Source organism: Geotrypetes seraphini, chromosome 5 (assembly GCF_902459505.1).
Source record: "Geotrypetes seraphini chromosome 5, aGeoSer1.1, whole genome shotgun sequence".
In the NCBI taxonomy this organism is placed as follows: domain Eukaryota; kingdom Metazoa; phylum Chordata; class Amphibia; order Gymnophiona; family Dermophiidae; genus Geotrypetes; species Geotrypetes seraphini.
Window position 1 is genome coordinate 48,664,524 of NC_047088.1, and position 17,449 is coordinate 48,681,972.

At 41.8% G+C, this 17,449-nt stretch overlaps 1 protein-coding gene across 5 annotated transcripts in view; it reads left to right on the forward strand.

The window, feature by feature from the left end:
• Positions 1-17,449, forward strand: part of LRCH2 (leucine rich repeats and calponin homology domain containing 2) — a 198,935-nt gene that overhangs the window by 67,948 nt on the left and 113,538 nt on the right. For all 5 annotated transcript variants that reach the window (XM_033944408.1, XM_033944409.1, XM_033944410.1 and 2 more), the window contains exons 4-5: positions 8,847-8,952; positions 9,038-9,174. In XM_033944408.1, the coding sequence (XP_033800299.1) occupies positions 8,847-8,952; positions 9,038-9,174 (243 nt within the window). The remainder of the gene's footprint in view (positions 1-8,846; positions 8,953-9,037; positions 9,175-17,449) is intronic.

Sequence of the window (17,449 nt, forward strand, 5' to 3'; positions counted from 1 at the left end):
TAGTATGAAAGTCTGCTATACATAAATTTTCTAGAACTCTTTTTTTTTTTTAGTTATAGATACAATCAAACCATAACAGATTACATTATACATAGGAACCAACAATCGTCCTATACAATAACAGTTATATAATACATCATTGGATTGGTTCAAATCTAAATTAAAAACTTTTTTATTCAGAGATACTTTTAATACTTGAACATCCTTTTCAGGATGACTTATGACTTAACTTTTAACTCCTTCTTTTAGCAGAATTTTAGACATTATTTGCTCCCTTTACTTTTGTTCTTTCCCTTTTATGTTCTTTCCTATTATTATATTGTAGTTCTTCCCTTTATTACCTCATTGTACCAGTAAGTCTTTAGTCATTGTTTAGTAAGTCCCTAAATGTTGGCTTTTGCAAAAATAAAACCTATTGGTTGTATTTTATTGTTCATCGCCTTGAAACTTTGTTTAGGCGATTAATTAAATTTTTAATAAAACCTGAAAACTTGATCAGAAAATAAATAAATAAAAAAAAAAAAAAAATATATATATATATTGATTAACACAATTAAAACAAAGCACAGATATAGGTAGCACACTAGCAAATACCAATGGATAATAGCAATAATCAACATATAACTAACAGCATGGGTGTACATTAATAAATTTCAATAAAATAAATCTGCTAATCATATTTTATGAGAGGTTTCCATATCTTTTGATATGTGTGCAAACTACCTCTTTTTTCAGCAAAAGCCCTTTCAAATTTAGCTATAAGACATACAAAATTCCACCAAGTAATATATTCAATCCATATAAAATCTTTCCAATGGCTAAGAATTGTTTTTATTGATAAATTTAGTAAAATTCACAATAATTTAGCCAGTTCATCTGTGATTGGGGCCTTTAGACCTATTCTGCCCAACAGAATAACATTTTTGGTTAGTTGTTTTTGAATGTTAACAAACAAACAAATGGTCTCCCAAACTTGTTTCCAAAAGTACTGTAAATGCTCACATTGGAAAAGTACGTAAGTGAACTAAAGTACCTGTATCTTTACCACAGGACCAGCATGTATTTGATTCATTAATTTTGATTTTACTCAATTTGTATGGAGTCCATATGGCTTTATGTATAACAAAATATATATATTGGGTCATAGCAGTAGACTTTAAAGCTTTATGTATTGAGAGCCATACTTGTTCCCTATATTTATCAGACAATTCTGTTTTTAGCTCGTGTGACTATGTGGATCCAGTTCCAACTAGTCGAGGAAATTTATTATCTTGCAAAATTTTATACTCAGTAGAAGAATCCTATGGAATACCTTCTGATCCTTCCTCTTCTCCTCAGTAGCACAAGTCTCCTCCAGAGGATATATCTTTTACCGGCTTTGTGAGTCAGATGGGTCAGACTTTGCCCATCAAAATAGAAACAGAGGAGGAACATCACTCTGAATTTTTTGAACTCCTTGACTTTGAGGTGCTACCAAACGAATGCATTAAAGTACCCTTGCATAGGGTCATGAAAGAAACTTTATTTAAGAACTGGGAGAATCCCCTGCCGGTTCAGGTAGATCTTAAAAAGATAGACACAATGTATAGAATTCAAAAGTGCCTAAGCTTTGACATAATTTTAACTTCAACATCATTCAATAGTTGTGGAATCTACCCTCAAATGATCTTACTCTCCTTCAGGGAGAGAAACCAGGACATTGACTCTTTTGGCAAATGCATTTTCCAATCATCTTTGCTCATTAGTAGAATTATGGATTCTACATGTTCTACATGTCTGTTTATTTTAAATCTTTACTTAAACGACTGTCAAAGTTTGAGGAATTCCTCCCTCCAGACAATCTAAAACAGTTTCAACAATATGTAAGAATTTGTTCATTACGAGAAAGTATATGGCTAGAGGAACTTTTGATATATTTGATGTTTCTTCACGAACATCTGCAGTGGCTGTTGGAATGCACTACTTGATCTGGCTTAGTCTCTGATCTGGAAACTTCAGTTCAAGAACACCTTGTAAGGGTGACGATCGGTTTGCGGTTAAAATTGAGGAAGATTAAAAACACACTGATACTATGACCACTTTTTGCAAATCACAAACCTCTCAGTCTTAATCATCTTGAAGATATTCTGCCTCATCCATCCAGACATACTACTATAACATCAAATGGCGTTAGTCAGTTTTTAAGCCTGCTGCTCAACGACCCTGTGCAAGGGCCTAAACAAATACTTGTTGAAGAAGTTTTGTATGGTCTCCCTGAGACCAGTGCACAGCGGCCGCTAAGAGAACGAATAGAATGCTAGGTATAATCAAGAAGGGTATTAGTACCAGAACGAAAGAAGTTATCCTGCCATTGTATCGGGCTATGGTGTGTCCGCATCTGGAATACTGTGTCCAATATTGGTCGCCGTACCTTAAGAAGGATATGGCGTTACTTGAGAGGGTTCAGAGGAGAGCGACACGTCTAATAAAAGGGATGGAAACCTTTCATACGCTGAGAGATTGGAGAAACTGGGACTCTTTTCCCTGGAGAAGAGGAGACTTAGAGGGGATATGATAGAGACTTGCAAGATCATGAAGGGCATAGAGAGAGTAGAGAGGGACAGATTCTTCAAACTTTCAAATAATAAAAGAACAAGAGGGAAAAGTTGAAAGGGGACAGATTCAAAACAAATACTAGGAAGTTCTTCTTTACCCAGCGTGTGGTGGACACCTGGAATGCGCTTCCAGAGGGCGTAATAGGGCAGAGTACGGTACTGGGGTTCAAGAAAGGATTGGACAATTTCCTGCTGGAAAAGGGGATAGAGGGGTATAGATAGAGGATTACTGCACAGGTCCTGGACCTGTTGGGCCGCCGCGTAAGTGGACTGCTGGGCACGATGGACCACAGGTCTGACCCAGTGGAGGCATTTCTTATGTTTTTATGTTCTACTCCTACTGGAAAAAGATGATTGACTTTGCTCTCTAGATCTCGAAGAGGCTTACAGTCGCATATATGTTCTACTACATTGGATCTCATTTTCCAATACAAAGTCTTGCCCTTCAGACTGGCTTTGGCCCCTCGTGTCTTCATGTAGGGGGATATTCTATAAATGGTGCTGAAACTTAGGCACTAGTAAGCACTGTACTGGTGCCTAAGTTAATTGAGTACTGTTTAAAATGGTGACAATGGTAAAAATAAAGTGCCTACCGGTGCTTAAATAAAAGGTGCTGGAATTGTGTCTATGTAAGCACTTAATGCTACTATGGTTGTGGCTAATGCTAGAAGTGGAGTTAGGTGCTGCAAAGTGCCTATTTAGGCACAATTCATGGCATAGATAGGCACCAGAAAACCCTGGCCTGCATTTCCGGCATCCATCTTTCACAAAAGCGCTATTCTCTATAGGGCGCCATTGCGTGATTGTTAAGCGGTGACTGCTTTTTATGCAGCTCCTGATAGTGGCACCCTATGGAGAATCTGGACCGAAGTGCTTAGTGGTAGTGCTGGCAACCCTTCGCACATGAGTTTTCATGCATTTCCTTACTTAGACAACTGGTTGATTAGGCTTCATCATTGCAAACAGCTCTGCATGCCATCAACTCAGCAAATCCAAGTTTCCAAGTTTTATTAGTGCTTGATAAATCGCTTATTAGATACCTAAGCGATGTACAATTCAGGTAAAATATAAATACAAATACATTAACATTTAAACTAAAAAAAAAAAAACAAACATACTGGGTTAACACACATGAAACAAGGGGGTAGAGGGGAAAAGTTACAATATATTTGTAGAGGAAAATATACATTTAAGGGAGAAAATAACTCAGGGAATCGTCTACTGGAGCTGCTTAGGTTTTCCATCAATTAGCAAAAATCACATCTGCACCCTTAGATGCTGAAGTTAATAGGAGCTCTCTTTGTCTACTCTCTGCTTTGGTAGAAAAGCTTAACCCTGAGTATCCATCTCATTCATCTGTGTCAAACAATCTCCACCTTTCAACACACTTCCAAACATTGAATGTTACGCCTTCTCAGACACATGGTGTCGACGGTAGAGAATTATATGGATAAGAACTTCTGGAAGGAATAGAAATTCAGTGGGCAAAACTGAAAGGAGTAATTGTAAGAACGACAAACCTTTTTGTGAGGCAAGTAAGTAAAAGAGGAAAAGAGGCCACTTTGGTTCTCAAAAGTAGTAGCTGAGAAGGTAAGGAATAAGAGGTTAGCTTTCAATTACAAAAGATCACAGAAAGAGGAAGTCAGGCAAAAATATCTGGAAAAGTTAAAAGAGGCTGGTCGTCTAGTCAGGAAAGCAAAAATGCAATTGGAAGAAAAAATAGCTGACACGGTAAATCAGGGAGACAACATTTTTTAGATATATTAGTGATAGGAAGAAGTGCAAAAGTAGCATTGTGAGACTCAAAGGTGAAGAGAGGAAATATGTATAAGCTGATAAAGAAAAGGCTGAATTGCTTAACAAATATTTCTGTTCTGTGTTCATGGTTGAAGCGCCAGGAGTGGGACCACAGAAGACAAACATGAATAGGGATGGAGGAGTAGTAGAGGGTTGTGTTTGTGAGGAGCTAGCTAAAATAAAGGTAGACAAAGTGATGGGGCTGGATGGTGTACATCGAGGGTGCTGAAGGAACTTAGGGAAGTTCTGGTGGCTCCGCTGACTGATCTTGTCAATGAGTCTCCAGAGTTGGGAGTGGTACCGTAGGATTGGAGAAAGGCAGATGTGGTCCCTCTCCAAAAAAAAAGGAAGTAAGGAAGACATAGGAAATTACAGGCCAGTAAGTCTGACTTCTGTGGTAAGCAAATTAATAGAAACACTTTTAAAACAGAGAATGGTGAAGTTCCTGGAATCCTATGGATTAGAGGACTGGAGGCAACATGGATTCACTAGAGGTAGGTCTTATCAGACAAATCTGATCAATTTCTTTGACTGGGTGACCAGAGAATTGGATATAGAGGGAGTGTGCTAGATGTGGTATATTTAGATTTTAGCAAAGCTTTTGACTGTTCCACACAGACGTCAAATAAACTGAGTGCCCTCAGAATGGGTCCCAAAGTGATGGACTGGGTCAAAAACTGGTTGAGTGGAAGGTGACAGGCTAGTGATAAATGGAGATTCCTCTGAGGAAAGGAATGTTACCACTGTGTGCCTCAAGGGTAAGATTTGCCTCTTTGCGGATGATACCAAAATTTGCAATAGAGTGGACACCCAGGATGGTGTGAATAACATGAAGAAAGACCTGGCAAATCTTGAAGAATGGTCTGAAATTTGGCAGCTAAAATTTAATACTAAGAAATGCATTTGGGTTGCAGAAACTAGAGGGAACGGTGAAGAACTTATGTGCACGATAGAAGAGCGGGACTTGGGTTTGATTGTATGTGATGATCTTTTATGTGATGATCTTAAGGTGGCCAGTTCTGGAGGCCGCACCTTCAAAAAGATATAAAAGTGATGGAGTTAGTCCAGAGGAAGGCTACTAAAATGGTGGTCTTCGTGATAAGGCGTATGGGGACAGACTTAAAGATCTCAATCTGTATACTTTGGAGGAAAGGTGGGAGAAGGGAGATATGATAGAGATGTTTAATACCTACGTAATATAAATGCGCGTGAGTCGAGTCTCATTTGAAAGGAAACTCTGCTATGAGAGAGCATAGGCTCCGGAGTAATCTGAAGAAATACTTTTTTACAGAAAGGGTGGTAGATGCATGGAACAGTCTCCCAGAAGAAGTGGTGGAAACAGAGACTGTGTCTGAATTCAAGATGGCTTGGGATAGGCACATGGGATCTCTCAGAGAGAGAAAGATAATGGTTACTGCGGATGAGCAAACTAGATGGGCGATTTGACCTTTATCTGCCGTCATGTTTCTATGTAATCCCCAGGTAGGTTCTAACACTGGCAGTTTCTTGAGCCTTAGCTTCTGCCATATAAACAGCAGGTTTTTATTTTCTCCACAGCTAAAAAAACCTAAAAACACTGTACTATTCCATGAAAACTTTGTGCTACCTTTAACTTTATTCACCCATTCCATTGAGGTAAACTGAAATGGGGGAAGAGAGAACAATTTACTTCGGGATCAGGGTCTGTAAATACCAATATATCACTCAAGTCAAAACCCTATATGGAACCCACTCTATAACCGCTGGGGAGACTGGAGATGTCTACTCCAGCAGAAGGAGCAAAGATGGATTTACATACTGCAATCGGTTCAACCTGATGGACTAAATGCCCAGATTGAGTGGGCGGCTTTTTTTGGTTCATGAGAAATTCTGAGAGATTCTGATTGGTGAATGGCATTGTGGGGTGAAGCCTTTGAGAGGATTTCAGCGCGTTACTGCGGCGTTTCTTTGCGCCAGTAGTGGAGTGAGAACCTGAGGAGCACGGTGGGTTTGGAAAGTTTGCAGGTGAAGCAGTGGAACTGATACCCCTGACGCAGCAAGACAAAGCGAAACGGAGGGTTCCCTGTCCGGTTTATCAGCTGCAGGGTCCTGGAGTTAGTTTGGTCTGAGATGTTCCTGGATGCCATTAGCAGCTAAGTTGTTTCTATTTTTTGACTGCCTCCTGTGCAATACTTAGGTCCGTAGTGTTGAAGAACTCACGTATCCACAATATCACGAATTGGGGGCTGGGTGCCCCAGCGTGCTGTTTGACATCATCTGCAGGCTACTATAGTGCCTTTTTTTCTATTTTTGTTCACATGTACGAGTGGTTATCTTTATGAAGTGGAGTTTTTTTTGCCAGATGAAGCAGAACTGAGGCATTTTCTCCACTTCTTTTATTTTGCTTTTTTCTTGCTTTCTAATTTTGTGTGTGAACGATTGTATTTAATTGAGGCCTAGTAATGTTATAGAGTGTGTGTCTGGTTCCATATAGGGTTTTGACTTGAGTGATATATTGGAAGAGAGAACACCCATACTCCTGTGATAATCAGGACCTCCCACATTTTTCCCTGGTAGCTGAATTTTCTTAAAGTTTTAACAGTTCCAACTTCCCCCCCCCCAAACCTCTCTATATAGTATGTGAAGCCCAGCTCTTGCATATCTGCTTTCCCGACATTCTATTGCCCTCTAGCACGGCTCAAAAAAACAAAACAGAAGCTGCAAATATTTTCCCCAGAAACATACTCTCTGCTCATTAAATGAGTTTACTCAAAATCCACAAGAAGGTTTTCTGGCTCACCTCCCTCAGGCTGTCTAGGCCAACTTCCTACTTCTTCGTCTGGCTCTGTTATCTCCATAGGTTCAGCTTGTTATATACTTCCAGCTCTGCCTTTTTCCTCTCTCGGATGTTTTTAGCACCGGCTCTCTCTTCTTTTCTGCCCATTCCCCACCTACTTCCATGGGTTCATCCTCTGCTACTTGTTGATTCTGTAGCATTTCATTTTGTTCCCTAAAGAAGATTGATTCATCTTCACCCTTTGGAGATTGATGTGGCTTCACAGGCAAATAATTTCATTCTCTCCTTTTACTATGGGACCTAGAGTCTTTCTGGTAAAAACTATACTGTCTTTATACCCTTTTGTGACTTTGGGCCACAATCCCCACTGAGATCTTCCTTTTATTTGGGTTTGGAAGGGGATTACTTTTGAGGATGAGAGATAATTTATTACTTCTCTTCCTCTTTCCCAGCTAGGGACTTCTTCCTCAGCCTTTTCCTTAATGGAAAATGGGGTTATCGGCTCACAGAAGACAAACTGAGCAGACTCCTTCAGCCTCACAAATGGTCTCTCAGCACAACCATCTAACATCAGATTTCCTCCAAATGGGGAATGCTGGACATAGATCTCTCTTTGCTTTCCTGGTGAGAGTTATCAGAGAAAATGCATATGGAATCTGGAGCAGAATTGCAAAAATTTGTTGTTTTGGGACCCATACCGAGGGTACTTGGTTTATTTATTAGACACCTGTGTGGAACATTTTCAAAAGCATTGCTAAATTTTCACCACATCTAGCACTCTTTCTCTATACAACTCTCTGGTCACTCAGTCAAAGAAATTGATCAGATTTGTCTGAGAAGACCTGCCTTTAGTGAAACCATAAGGTTTGAAAAATTAATCTAGGAATAAAATGGACTTGCCACATACTCCTGCCACTTGTTTTCTCATCCCAACCAAATAATTATTTGTTGTTGAAAGTGGGGTGGTAGTGAGAATACAGATGAATTCATCTCCTTCCTGATGTGTGTACACATCCTCCTGTAATGTAGCTCATTCTCTGTCCCTCCCTCTACTTTCCCAATTATGTGTAATCGTCTCTATTTTGTTGCTGGATCTTTGTCTCTACTCCTTCAGTCTCTTTTCCTTCTTCCTGTTATCCCAACCCTTCCCCCTCCCTCCAATAATCATCATCTTGTCACCTATTGTAGTGCTTGGTGCAGAAAAATAGTTTGCAGCTTTGACAATTCTACCTGAAGCTGACCTGTTTTGGGGAAAACAAAGCGCTTAGCTCAAGCGGATTACTTGTTTAAAGGACTAACAGATCAGATGTTTCAAGACTTTGCAGGCCTCTGGTCATCATATTTTTGGTGGACTTTTAAATTAAATTGCAACCTTCAAAGATGATTATACTTTATTATCCTAAAGATTACCATTGATATGGTTTTTTTTAAGTCATGAAAGCTTGAGATTGGGTAGGAAAGACTGATGGAAGAGGTTGGTTAGGAAGGGCTGTGTTTCTTTGAAGCTCCTAGTCTTGTTTATCGTTAGCAGTAGTGCACATAGGTCCAGTGGACAAGGAAAATATAAAAACTGAAAATACCTAGTGATGCATTCTAGTATTTTAATTTTGTTTTAGAAGGAAAAAATGATTTCAAACAACTTTTGTTAAACTTTTTTCATTCCTTTTTGTTTTACTTAGGATGTTAGTTGCAATGAACTTCAGGTTCTTCCGCATCAGATAGGAAAACTGCACTCGCTTAGGGAATTAAATATAAGAAGAAATCATCTTCAGATGTTGCCAGAGGGTAAGATATTTGCATTGTTACCATTCTAAATAAGCATTCAAATGTTATAAAACATTATAACTTCTTATTTTGTTTTATTTAATAGAATTAGCTGCACTTCCGTTGGTAAAATTGGATTTTTCATGTAATAAAATTACTGAGATTCCTGTCTGTTATAGAAAGCTACGTCACCTTCAAGTAATTATTTTGGATAATAATCCCATGCAGATACCTCCAGCACAGGTTGGTATTTAAGAGAAATGTCCATTTATTTTCACTATTTCTTAGATTCAAGCATGAGCAAACTGATCCTTGGCGTATGTGTCGCACTGTATAAATGATTTTATTTATTTATTGGGCTTTATTAACCACCTTTTATGAAGCAATTTCACTCAAGGCAGTGAATAGCAGGTACAGTTTAACCCTTTCAGGACCAAGGGACATATTTGTCCCATAACTTTAAAATCTTATAAATTTTGATTGGGATAGTCTACAGTTCTAAATTTGATATGTACGGATTCCATATGATACTGCCTTTATGTAAACAAACTGGTTCCGACATTCATTCATTAGCGTCGTTGCTAGATTGACGAGAAGATTCACTTGCCACACTGTCCATAAGCCAGAAGTGTGATTTTTTTAAATAAAAATAATGATATTTCACAAAAAAAATCAATTTTTTGGCTTCTGCAAGCCCTTTTTACCATAAAAATGTCGTCAAAACCACAAAAATTGGCCTACGATCCTTATGGTCCTGAAAGGGTTAACATGAATAGTTTGTTGAAAATATGGCTTTATCAAGAATAACTGGAATATATCCAAAGTGATGTTACCATTGCATTAAATCTTTTTATGCATGGTTTTGTGCACTGGTAAATATTTATTATAGACCAATTGTCATGCAGAGTTTGTGTAGCTTATGTACTAGCGATAGAAACGAATTAGCCCTCAATGGTAACTCAATGGTAAACTAAAGGCAAACAGATCTTAAGTCCATTGGCCGTTTGGCAACCCACCAAAAAACATAGAGCACTTTTTACTAAGGTGCGCTAGCATTTTTAGTGCGCGCTACAATGCCATACACACTAGCCCCGCGCTACACGGAAAATATTAAAGCAAGCTCTATGGAGGTGTTTGTGTTGTAGCGCGTGCTAATACCGCTAGTGCATCTTAGTAAAAGGAGCCCATAGGCAAATCATATTACGATCTCCATTAACCATAAGATTTCTTTCTTATAGTGCTGCTGAACACTACTGTTTGTATTTCCAACAGAAGAATGTTATGACAGTCGGTTTTTCCTTGTTGTGGTTCTATTTATTTTCTTAATTTATTTTGTTACATAATTCTTAGAATGTATTCAGTGTGCATATTATCATTAATAACAAGTAATGGCAGGGGTGGGGTGAGAGCTAGTACAGCTGCACAAGACACAGAATGAAGGAGTCCTTGCTATGTTTTAAAGTGCCCCACTGTCCCATTTATTGCTGACATCAATGTTGGCACTCTCACTCTAATCCCGTCCACTTTAGCCTCCCCAAACGGCATATCCGTATGTGGCATTACCAACCGCATACGGGTATGGGTTCTATAATGGAACACTTGAAGACCTGAATACGTACTTTAGAGAAGAGAGGGTGATATGAAGTAGGAAAACAGTCAGCAAAACTGAAAGGAGCTACTGTAAGAGCAACAAACCATTTTGTAAGGAAAGTAAGTAAAACCAAGAAGCAAGAAAGAAGGCCGCTTTGGTTTTTAGAAGTAGTAGCTGAAAAGGTATGGAAAAAGAGGTTAGCTGTCATAAACTACAAAAGATCGCAGAAAGAGGAAGATAGGCTATAATTAGAGAATGACACAGGGACCATTTATTGCGGTAAACCGTGGTCATCGCAGTAAATTTGCAGAAATGGAGACATTTGCAACTGGTTTACCGCAGGAATGGGGACAAGATCTTTCACCGCCCCGCGAGAATGGGGACAAGACCTTTTACTGCCCCTTGGGAGCGGTGACAAGACCATTTTTAGGTATATTAGTGATATGAAGAAGTGCAAAAGTGGCATTGTGAGATTCAAAGGTAAAGGGAAGAAATATGTAGAAGCTGATAAAGATAAGGCTGACTTGCTTAACAAATTTCTGTTCTGTGTGCACAGCTGAAGCGCCAAAAGTGGGGCCGCAGAAGACAAATGCAAGTAGGGATGGAGGTGAGTTAGACCCTGATTGATTTTAAGAGGGTTGTGTTCGTGAGAAGCTAGCTAAACTAAAGGTAGACAAAGCAATAGAGCACATTTGAGGGTACTGAAGGAACTTAGGCAAATTCTGGCAGCTCTGCTGACTGATCTTTTCAATGCTTCTCTGGAATCAGGAGTGGTACTGGAGGACTGGAGAAGGGCAGATGTGGTCTTTCTCCACAAAAGTGGAAATAGGAGACTACAGGCTGGTAAGTCTGACTTCTGTGGTAAGTAAATTGATGGAAAAACAGAGAATAATGATGTTTTTGGAATCCTGTGGATTACAGGACCCATGGCAATATGGATTTACTAGAGGCAGGTCTTGTCAGATAAATCTGATCAATTTATTTGACTGGGTGACCAGAGGGTTGGATAAGAGGGAGTGTGCTAGATGTGGTTTATTTAGATTTGACAGTGTTCCATACAGGCATCTAATAAATAAATTGAGTGTCCTCGGGATGGGCCCTAAAGTGACAGACTGGGTTAGGAACTGGTTGAGTGGAAGACGATAGAGGATAGTGGTCATTGGAAATCTCTCTGAGGAAAAGTCTGTTACCTGTGGTGTGCCTCAAGGTTCAGTTCTTGATCCTGTTCATTTTAATATTTATGTAAGCGATATTGCTAAAGGGCTGTTGGGTAAAGTTTGCCTCTTTACGATGATACCAAAATCTACAATAGAGTAGACACCTTTGATGGCGTGAATTACATGAGGAAGGACCTAGTGAAGCTTGGAAAAATGGACTGAAATTTGGCAGCTAAGATTTAATGCTAAGAAATGCAGGGTCATTCATTTAGGCTGAAAAAACCTGCAGGGTCATTCATTTGGGCTGAAAAAAACAGTACATTTTTGGGAGTGAAGAACTTGGGTATGATGATATGATGATTTAAAGATGGCCAAACAGGTTGAAAAAGTGACTTCAAAAGCTAGAAGGATGATTGGGTGCATAGGGAGAGGTATGACCAGTAGAAAAAAGGAGGTATTGATGACTCTGTATAAGCCTCTGGTGAGACCTCATTTAGAATACTGTGTACAATTCTGGAGACCGCACCTTCAAAAAGATGAAAACATGATGGAGTCTGTCCAGAAGAAGGCTTCTAAAATGACTGATGGTCTTCATTGTAAGATGTTTGGGGACAGACTTAAAGATCTTAATATGTACACTTTGGAGGAAAGGCAGTAGAGGGGAGATATGATAGACGTTTAAATACCTACATGGCATAAATGCACATGAGACAAATATCTTTCATTTGAAGGAAAGCTCCAGAATGAGAGGGCATAGGATGAAGTTAAGAGGTGATAGGTTTAAGAGTAATCTAAATTTTATTTATTTATTTCGATTTCTATCCCGTTCTCCCAGAAGCTCAGAACGGGTTACAAGTAGACATTCACAATCGTTTGAAAATAGACTAGTCATGACAACAAATATGTTACAGTAGACAATAACAGAGCTTATTCTAGAGACCAGATTGGTCATAGCGAAGAGTATTAGGAGAAGTATATTGAGGAGGCAGTTTTTAATGGCCCGATTGACGGAAATACTTTTTTATGGAAAGGGTGGTAGATGCATGGAATAGTCTCCTGGTAGAGGTGGTGGAAGACAGACTGTGTTTGAGTTCAAGAAAATGGTCAGGCACATAGGAACTCTTAGGGAGAGAAGGAAATAGTGAATGCTGTGGATGGGCAGATAGGATGGGCAATTTAGCCTTTATCTACCTTTATATGTTTCTGGAAGCTTAAATACTTGAAAGGTATTAATAGATATACTCCTAGTGCAATGTGTCTAGTGGTCCTCAATGCTAGTGTTTTGCATATGAACCTGCAAATTGATTGCATAATGCTGTCAATCATCTTTTGAACTCCACCTCCTTTCCAAGAAGCTGTTTGTGCCCCCTCAGTTTTTTTCTTCAGGTAAGTTGCTCAGAAGTGTTTCTGCTTCTGTGGTTTTATTATTTTTGGATATTTTTTCTAAGTGTTCATTCAGAGGCTCAGTTCCCAGAGATTCCTACTTGTTGGGACCTCTGCCTAGGAGAAGACGCAGACTTGTGCTGCAGAAGTCTGCTTCTGGAAGGATCAGCCCTCATGAACAGCTGGCTAGCCAACCTGCGTTTGTATTTTTTGAGCCCAGAGGCCATCCTCTGTGTAGCTGCTCACATCCTTTATCAGGAGCTTGAGCGCAGGCTGTTTGGCTCCTTCCTTGCTTGGCCAGCATTAATGGACTGACTGCATGGTCCTCTCCTTCGTGGTGTGAGGTTTTATGGGGATTGAGGCTCAGTCTGACTGCGGTCTGACTGGCAGCCCAAAGACCAAATGTGTCCAGCGAACTTGTGATGCAGAATTCTTCATTTATCCCAGCTGCATTTCTGAGCTGAAGCAAGCTAGCACATTGCACAGTGAGTAAGGCCTTTATAGCCTATGGGGGGGGGGGGGGATGTCTCTAAAAGTGAATTTTGAAAGTTTCTGCAGCCAGAACCAACTTCCTCCACCTCTAAAACCTCTTTCCCTGCATTTTTTTGTTCTTCAGGGAAGTCCTCACGGGCTGTTTTTGGCACAGTTTTACTGGTGGTAGCCATCTTGGATTTTAAATCCTCTTTTTTTTTCCTAAAGCATCCATCTGCATCCATCTGTTAACTCCCACTAAAATAAAGACACACAGAATTAATCAGCAATATAGTAATTACTGGCATCTCAGGGAGTATCCATTTTGTGTGGCTGATTCATTTTGCTTGTAGCTTTAGCTACAACCAAATTGTAAGGTAGTTTGGAAGGGAAATGACTTATTTACTGAATATGTAACATGCCTTTTGAGCTTAGATCTAATAAGTAAATCCACTAGTAACTCAATTGTGTGGCTTATTTGGAATTGAAGAGCAAGAACACAAGATCTAGGCAACCAGATGCTGGTAAGAAATGGGAGTGAGGGGGGACTGTTGGATTTTGGATTAAGTGTGGTGGCTTGAATGCTATCCAGGTTTGTAGAGAACTGAAGAGAATACAGCAAAAAGGCATGGTTTCTTACAAGTGAGGGGAAACAGTGGTTAGAGCTGCTGCTCCAGCACCCTGATTCCAGCCTGCTCCCTATGACTCTGGGCAAGTCACTTAACCCTCCATTGCCCCAAGTACCGCAGTTAGATTGTGACCCTGCTGGGACAGACAGGGAAAATACGTAAGAGTACCTGATTACTAGTGCTGCCTGATTCCGGAAAAATTTTTCGATTCTACTCAACCTATTGAATCGATTTTTCAATTTGATTTTCCTGCTCAGTGGAGTGTTTTTTTCAAACATCCCGGTGGTTTTATTTTATAGCCTCTTCACCCATCCCTTCCCCTTTGCCCTCTCCTATCCACACAGGCGCTGTGGTGTAAACAAAATAAACAAACAAAAAATACTTTTCCTCTCTTTAAGTCCTAGCTCACATTCACGGTCTAACACTGGCAGGATAGACATTTTAAATCTGACATATTGTAATCACAAAACAGAAAATAAAATTATTTTTTCTACCTTTTATTGTCTGATCATTCAAATCATGTTGGTCCCAGGCTCTGGTTTCTGTTTGTCTTCTAATAACTCGCTTGCCAGGGTCTCCTTCCCAATTGTCATTTTCTTCTTTCTCCGTGCTAACCATCCATCTTCCATTTCTGTCCTCCACTTCTGTTTCCCTTCCCTCCCCTCCCCCGGAGGTCTGGCATCTTTCCTTTTTTTTCGTCTCCATCCCCGCAGTTGCAGCGATGGACCCCACCATCCCTTGTGTCCAACTTCGTACCCTTTCTGTTCCTACCCTCCCCCACCCACCCTCAGTCCAGCATATGCACATCTCTTTGGACCCCTGCCTCTGTGTACTTCTATACCAGGACCACCCCTCCCCCGAAGGCCTGCATGTTTCCCCCTTCTCTCTAGCATCCTCCGGCTTCCCCCCTGGCCTCTCAGTCTCACCTTCAAAGCTAATTATGGCAGCCTGCAGAGGATCACTGGTGCTGTAGCGATCCTAGCAGGCTGCTGTCAGCCTCCGCAACATGTTCCCTCTGCCGCGGTCCTGTCTCTAATGTCAAAGGAGGGGCAGGACCGTGGCAGAGAGAATGTGCTGTGGAGGCTGAAGGCAGCCTGCTAGGATCACTACAGCACCAGCGATCCTCTGCAGGCTGTCGTAATTTGCTTTGAAGGTGAGACCGGGAGGCCAGGGGGGAAACCGGAGGACGCTAGAGATAACATAAGAACATAAGATTTGCCGCTGCTGGGTCAGACCAGTGGTCCATCATGCCCAGCAGTCCGCTCACACGGTGGCCCTTAGGTCAAAGACCAGTGCCCTATTTGAGTCTAACTTTACCTACGTATGTTCTGTTCCAGTAGGAACTTATCTAACCTTTTCTTGAATCCCTGAAGGGTGTTTTCCCCTATAACAGCCTCCGGAAGAGCATTCCAGATTTCTACCACTCTCTTTGTGAAGAAGAACTTCCTTACATTTGTATGGAATCTATTCACTTCTAACTTTAGAGAGTACACTTCTCCCTCCGGATTCGCGGGGGATAGGGGCAGAGCCGGACCGTGAATGGCGAAAAACAGCGAATATCCGGCTCTGACCCACCCCCGCCTCCCTCCCGCCTTCCCGGCCTTACCTGGTGGTCTAGCAGGCTTTCGGGGCAGGAGCGATCTTCCTACGCTCCTGCCCCGTGCAGATCGCCATTAGGAAATGGCTGCTGTGAGTTCCCGTAGTCTCTTGAGAGTACGATGGGAACTCCCTACAGCTATTTCCTAATGGCGATCTGCACAGGGCAGTAGCATAGGAAGATCGTTCCTGCCCCGAAAGCCCGCTAGACCACCAGGTAAGGCCGGGGGGAAGACTTAACAATGTTTTTTTTTTCTTTTTTCCCCTTCCCCAAAAAATCGTGAATATGTGAAATCGTGATTGCCGAAACCGTGAATGGGGAGGGGGAAGTGTACCCTCTCATTCTCTTTACCTTGGAGAGGGCGATCAATCTCTCTATCTCCATTAAGTCAATTCCCTTCAATATCTTGAATGTTTCGATCATGTCCCCTCTCAGTCTCTACTTTTCAAGGGAGAAAGAGGTCCAGTTTCTCTAGCCTCTCATTGTACAGCAACTCCCCCAGTCCCTTAACCATTTTTATCCCAGGACAAGCAGGCAGCATATTCTTGACTGATGGGTGACGGCACCGACGGAGCCCCGGTACGGACAATTTTAGAGTGATTGCACTCTAAGAACTTGGAAAGTTCTAGCAGGCCGCACCGCACACGCGCGAGTGCCTTCTCGCCCGATGGAGGCGCGCGGTCCCCAGTTTCTTAGTTTCCGTGGAGCTAAGAAGATGCATTTTTCAACTGCTGTTGAAAACTTTTCTTATACGCCTTCCCGCTCGCGAAACCTTTTCGGGAAATATTTTTCCTTTCTTTCTTATCTTTTAAAAAAAAAACGAGAGTTTGTTTCTTCATTTTTTTTTTCTTCATTTCAGTTTTGCCCCGGCGGGGCCTGCTGCCACCATCGAGGCCTCGGCCTTCGATTTGGCAGAAGCCGTTTTTACTTTCATGCCCCCTCAGCCAGGGTTTAAGAAGTGCCAGCGGTGTGCACGGCCTATCTCCCTCACGGACCCGCACAACTGGTGCTTACAGTGCCTGCACCCGCTGTGCCACGTTAAAAAAAACGTACCTTAAAAAATCGCCAGATACAGCAACGCTTGCTTTTCGGTGCCGATATGTCCGATCCTGCGGCATCGACACCGACATCGGCCCCATCTCAGTCAGCACCCACTTCGTCGACACCGCGCGATACCGCGCCGGCGTCGCAACACCCAGGTAAGCCGGCTAAGAAGCCATCCCCGCTGGAGCGTCCTCCGGTCTTGATTGCAGCGAGCCCAGTCCTGCCGACCGTGAGACGCCCGCGGAAGCGCTCCGCCCCTATCGAGGTGAGTCCCTCGACCTTGGGCTCCTCACCTCCGGGGCGTCGAGCGGCACCGCAGGTACCGCAAAAGAAAAAGGCGGTACCGGTGCCCTCTTTGGATGAGCGCATTGCAGCCGTCCTACAGGTGCAGCTCAAGGAGCAGTTACAGCAACTCCTTCCTGCTCTATTGGCACCGAGCCTTCCGGTCCCGGTCCGGTCTGAGCCACCGGTACCGGCAGTGGAGCAGCCTCTATTGTTTGCGTCCACTGCTTCGGTACCGGTCCACTCTGCCTCATCGATTTCGATGCCAGTCCTCGCACCGGAACCAAGAGCCCAACACCAGTCGGTGCAGACTTCGGCACCGTTGCAGTCGGTAACGTCTCCCGGTACCGTGTCTATGAGGTCG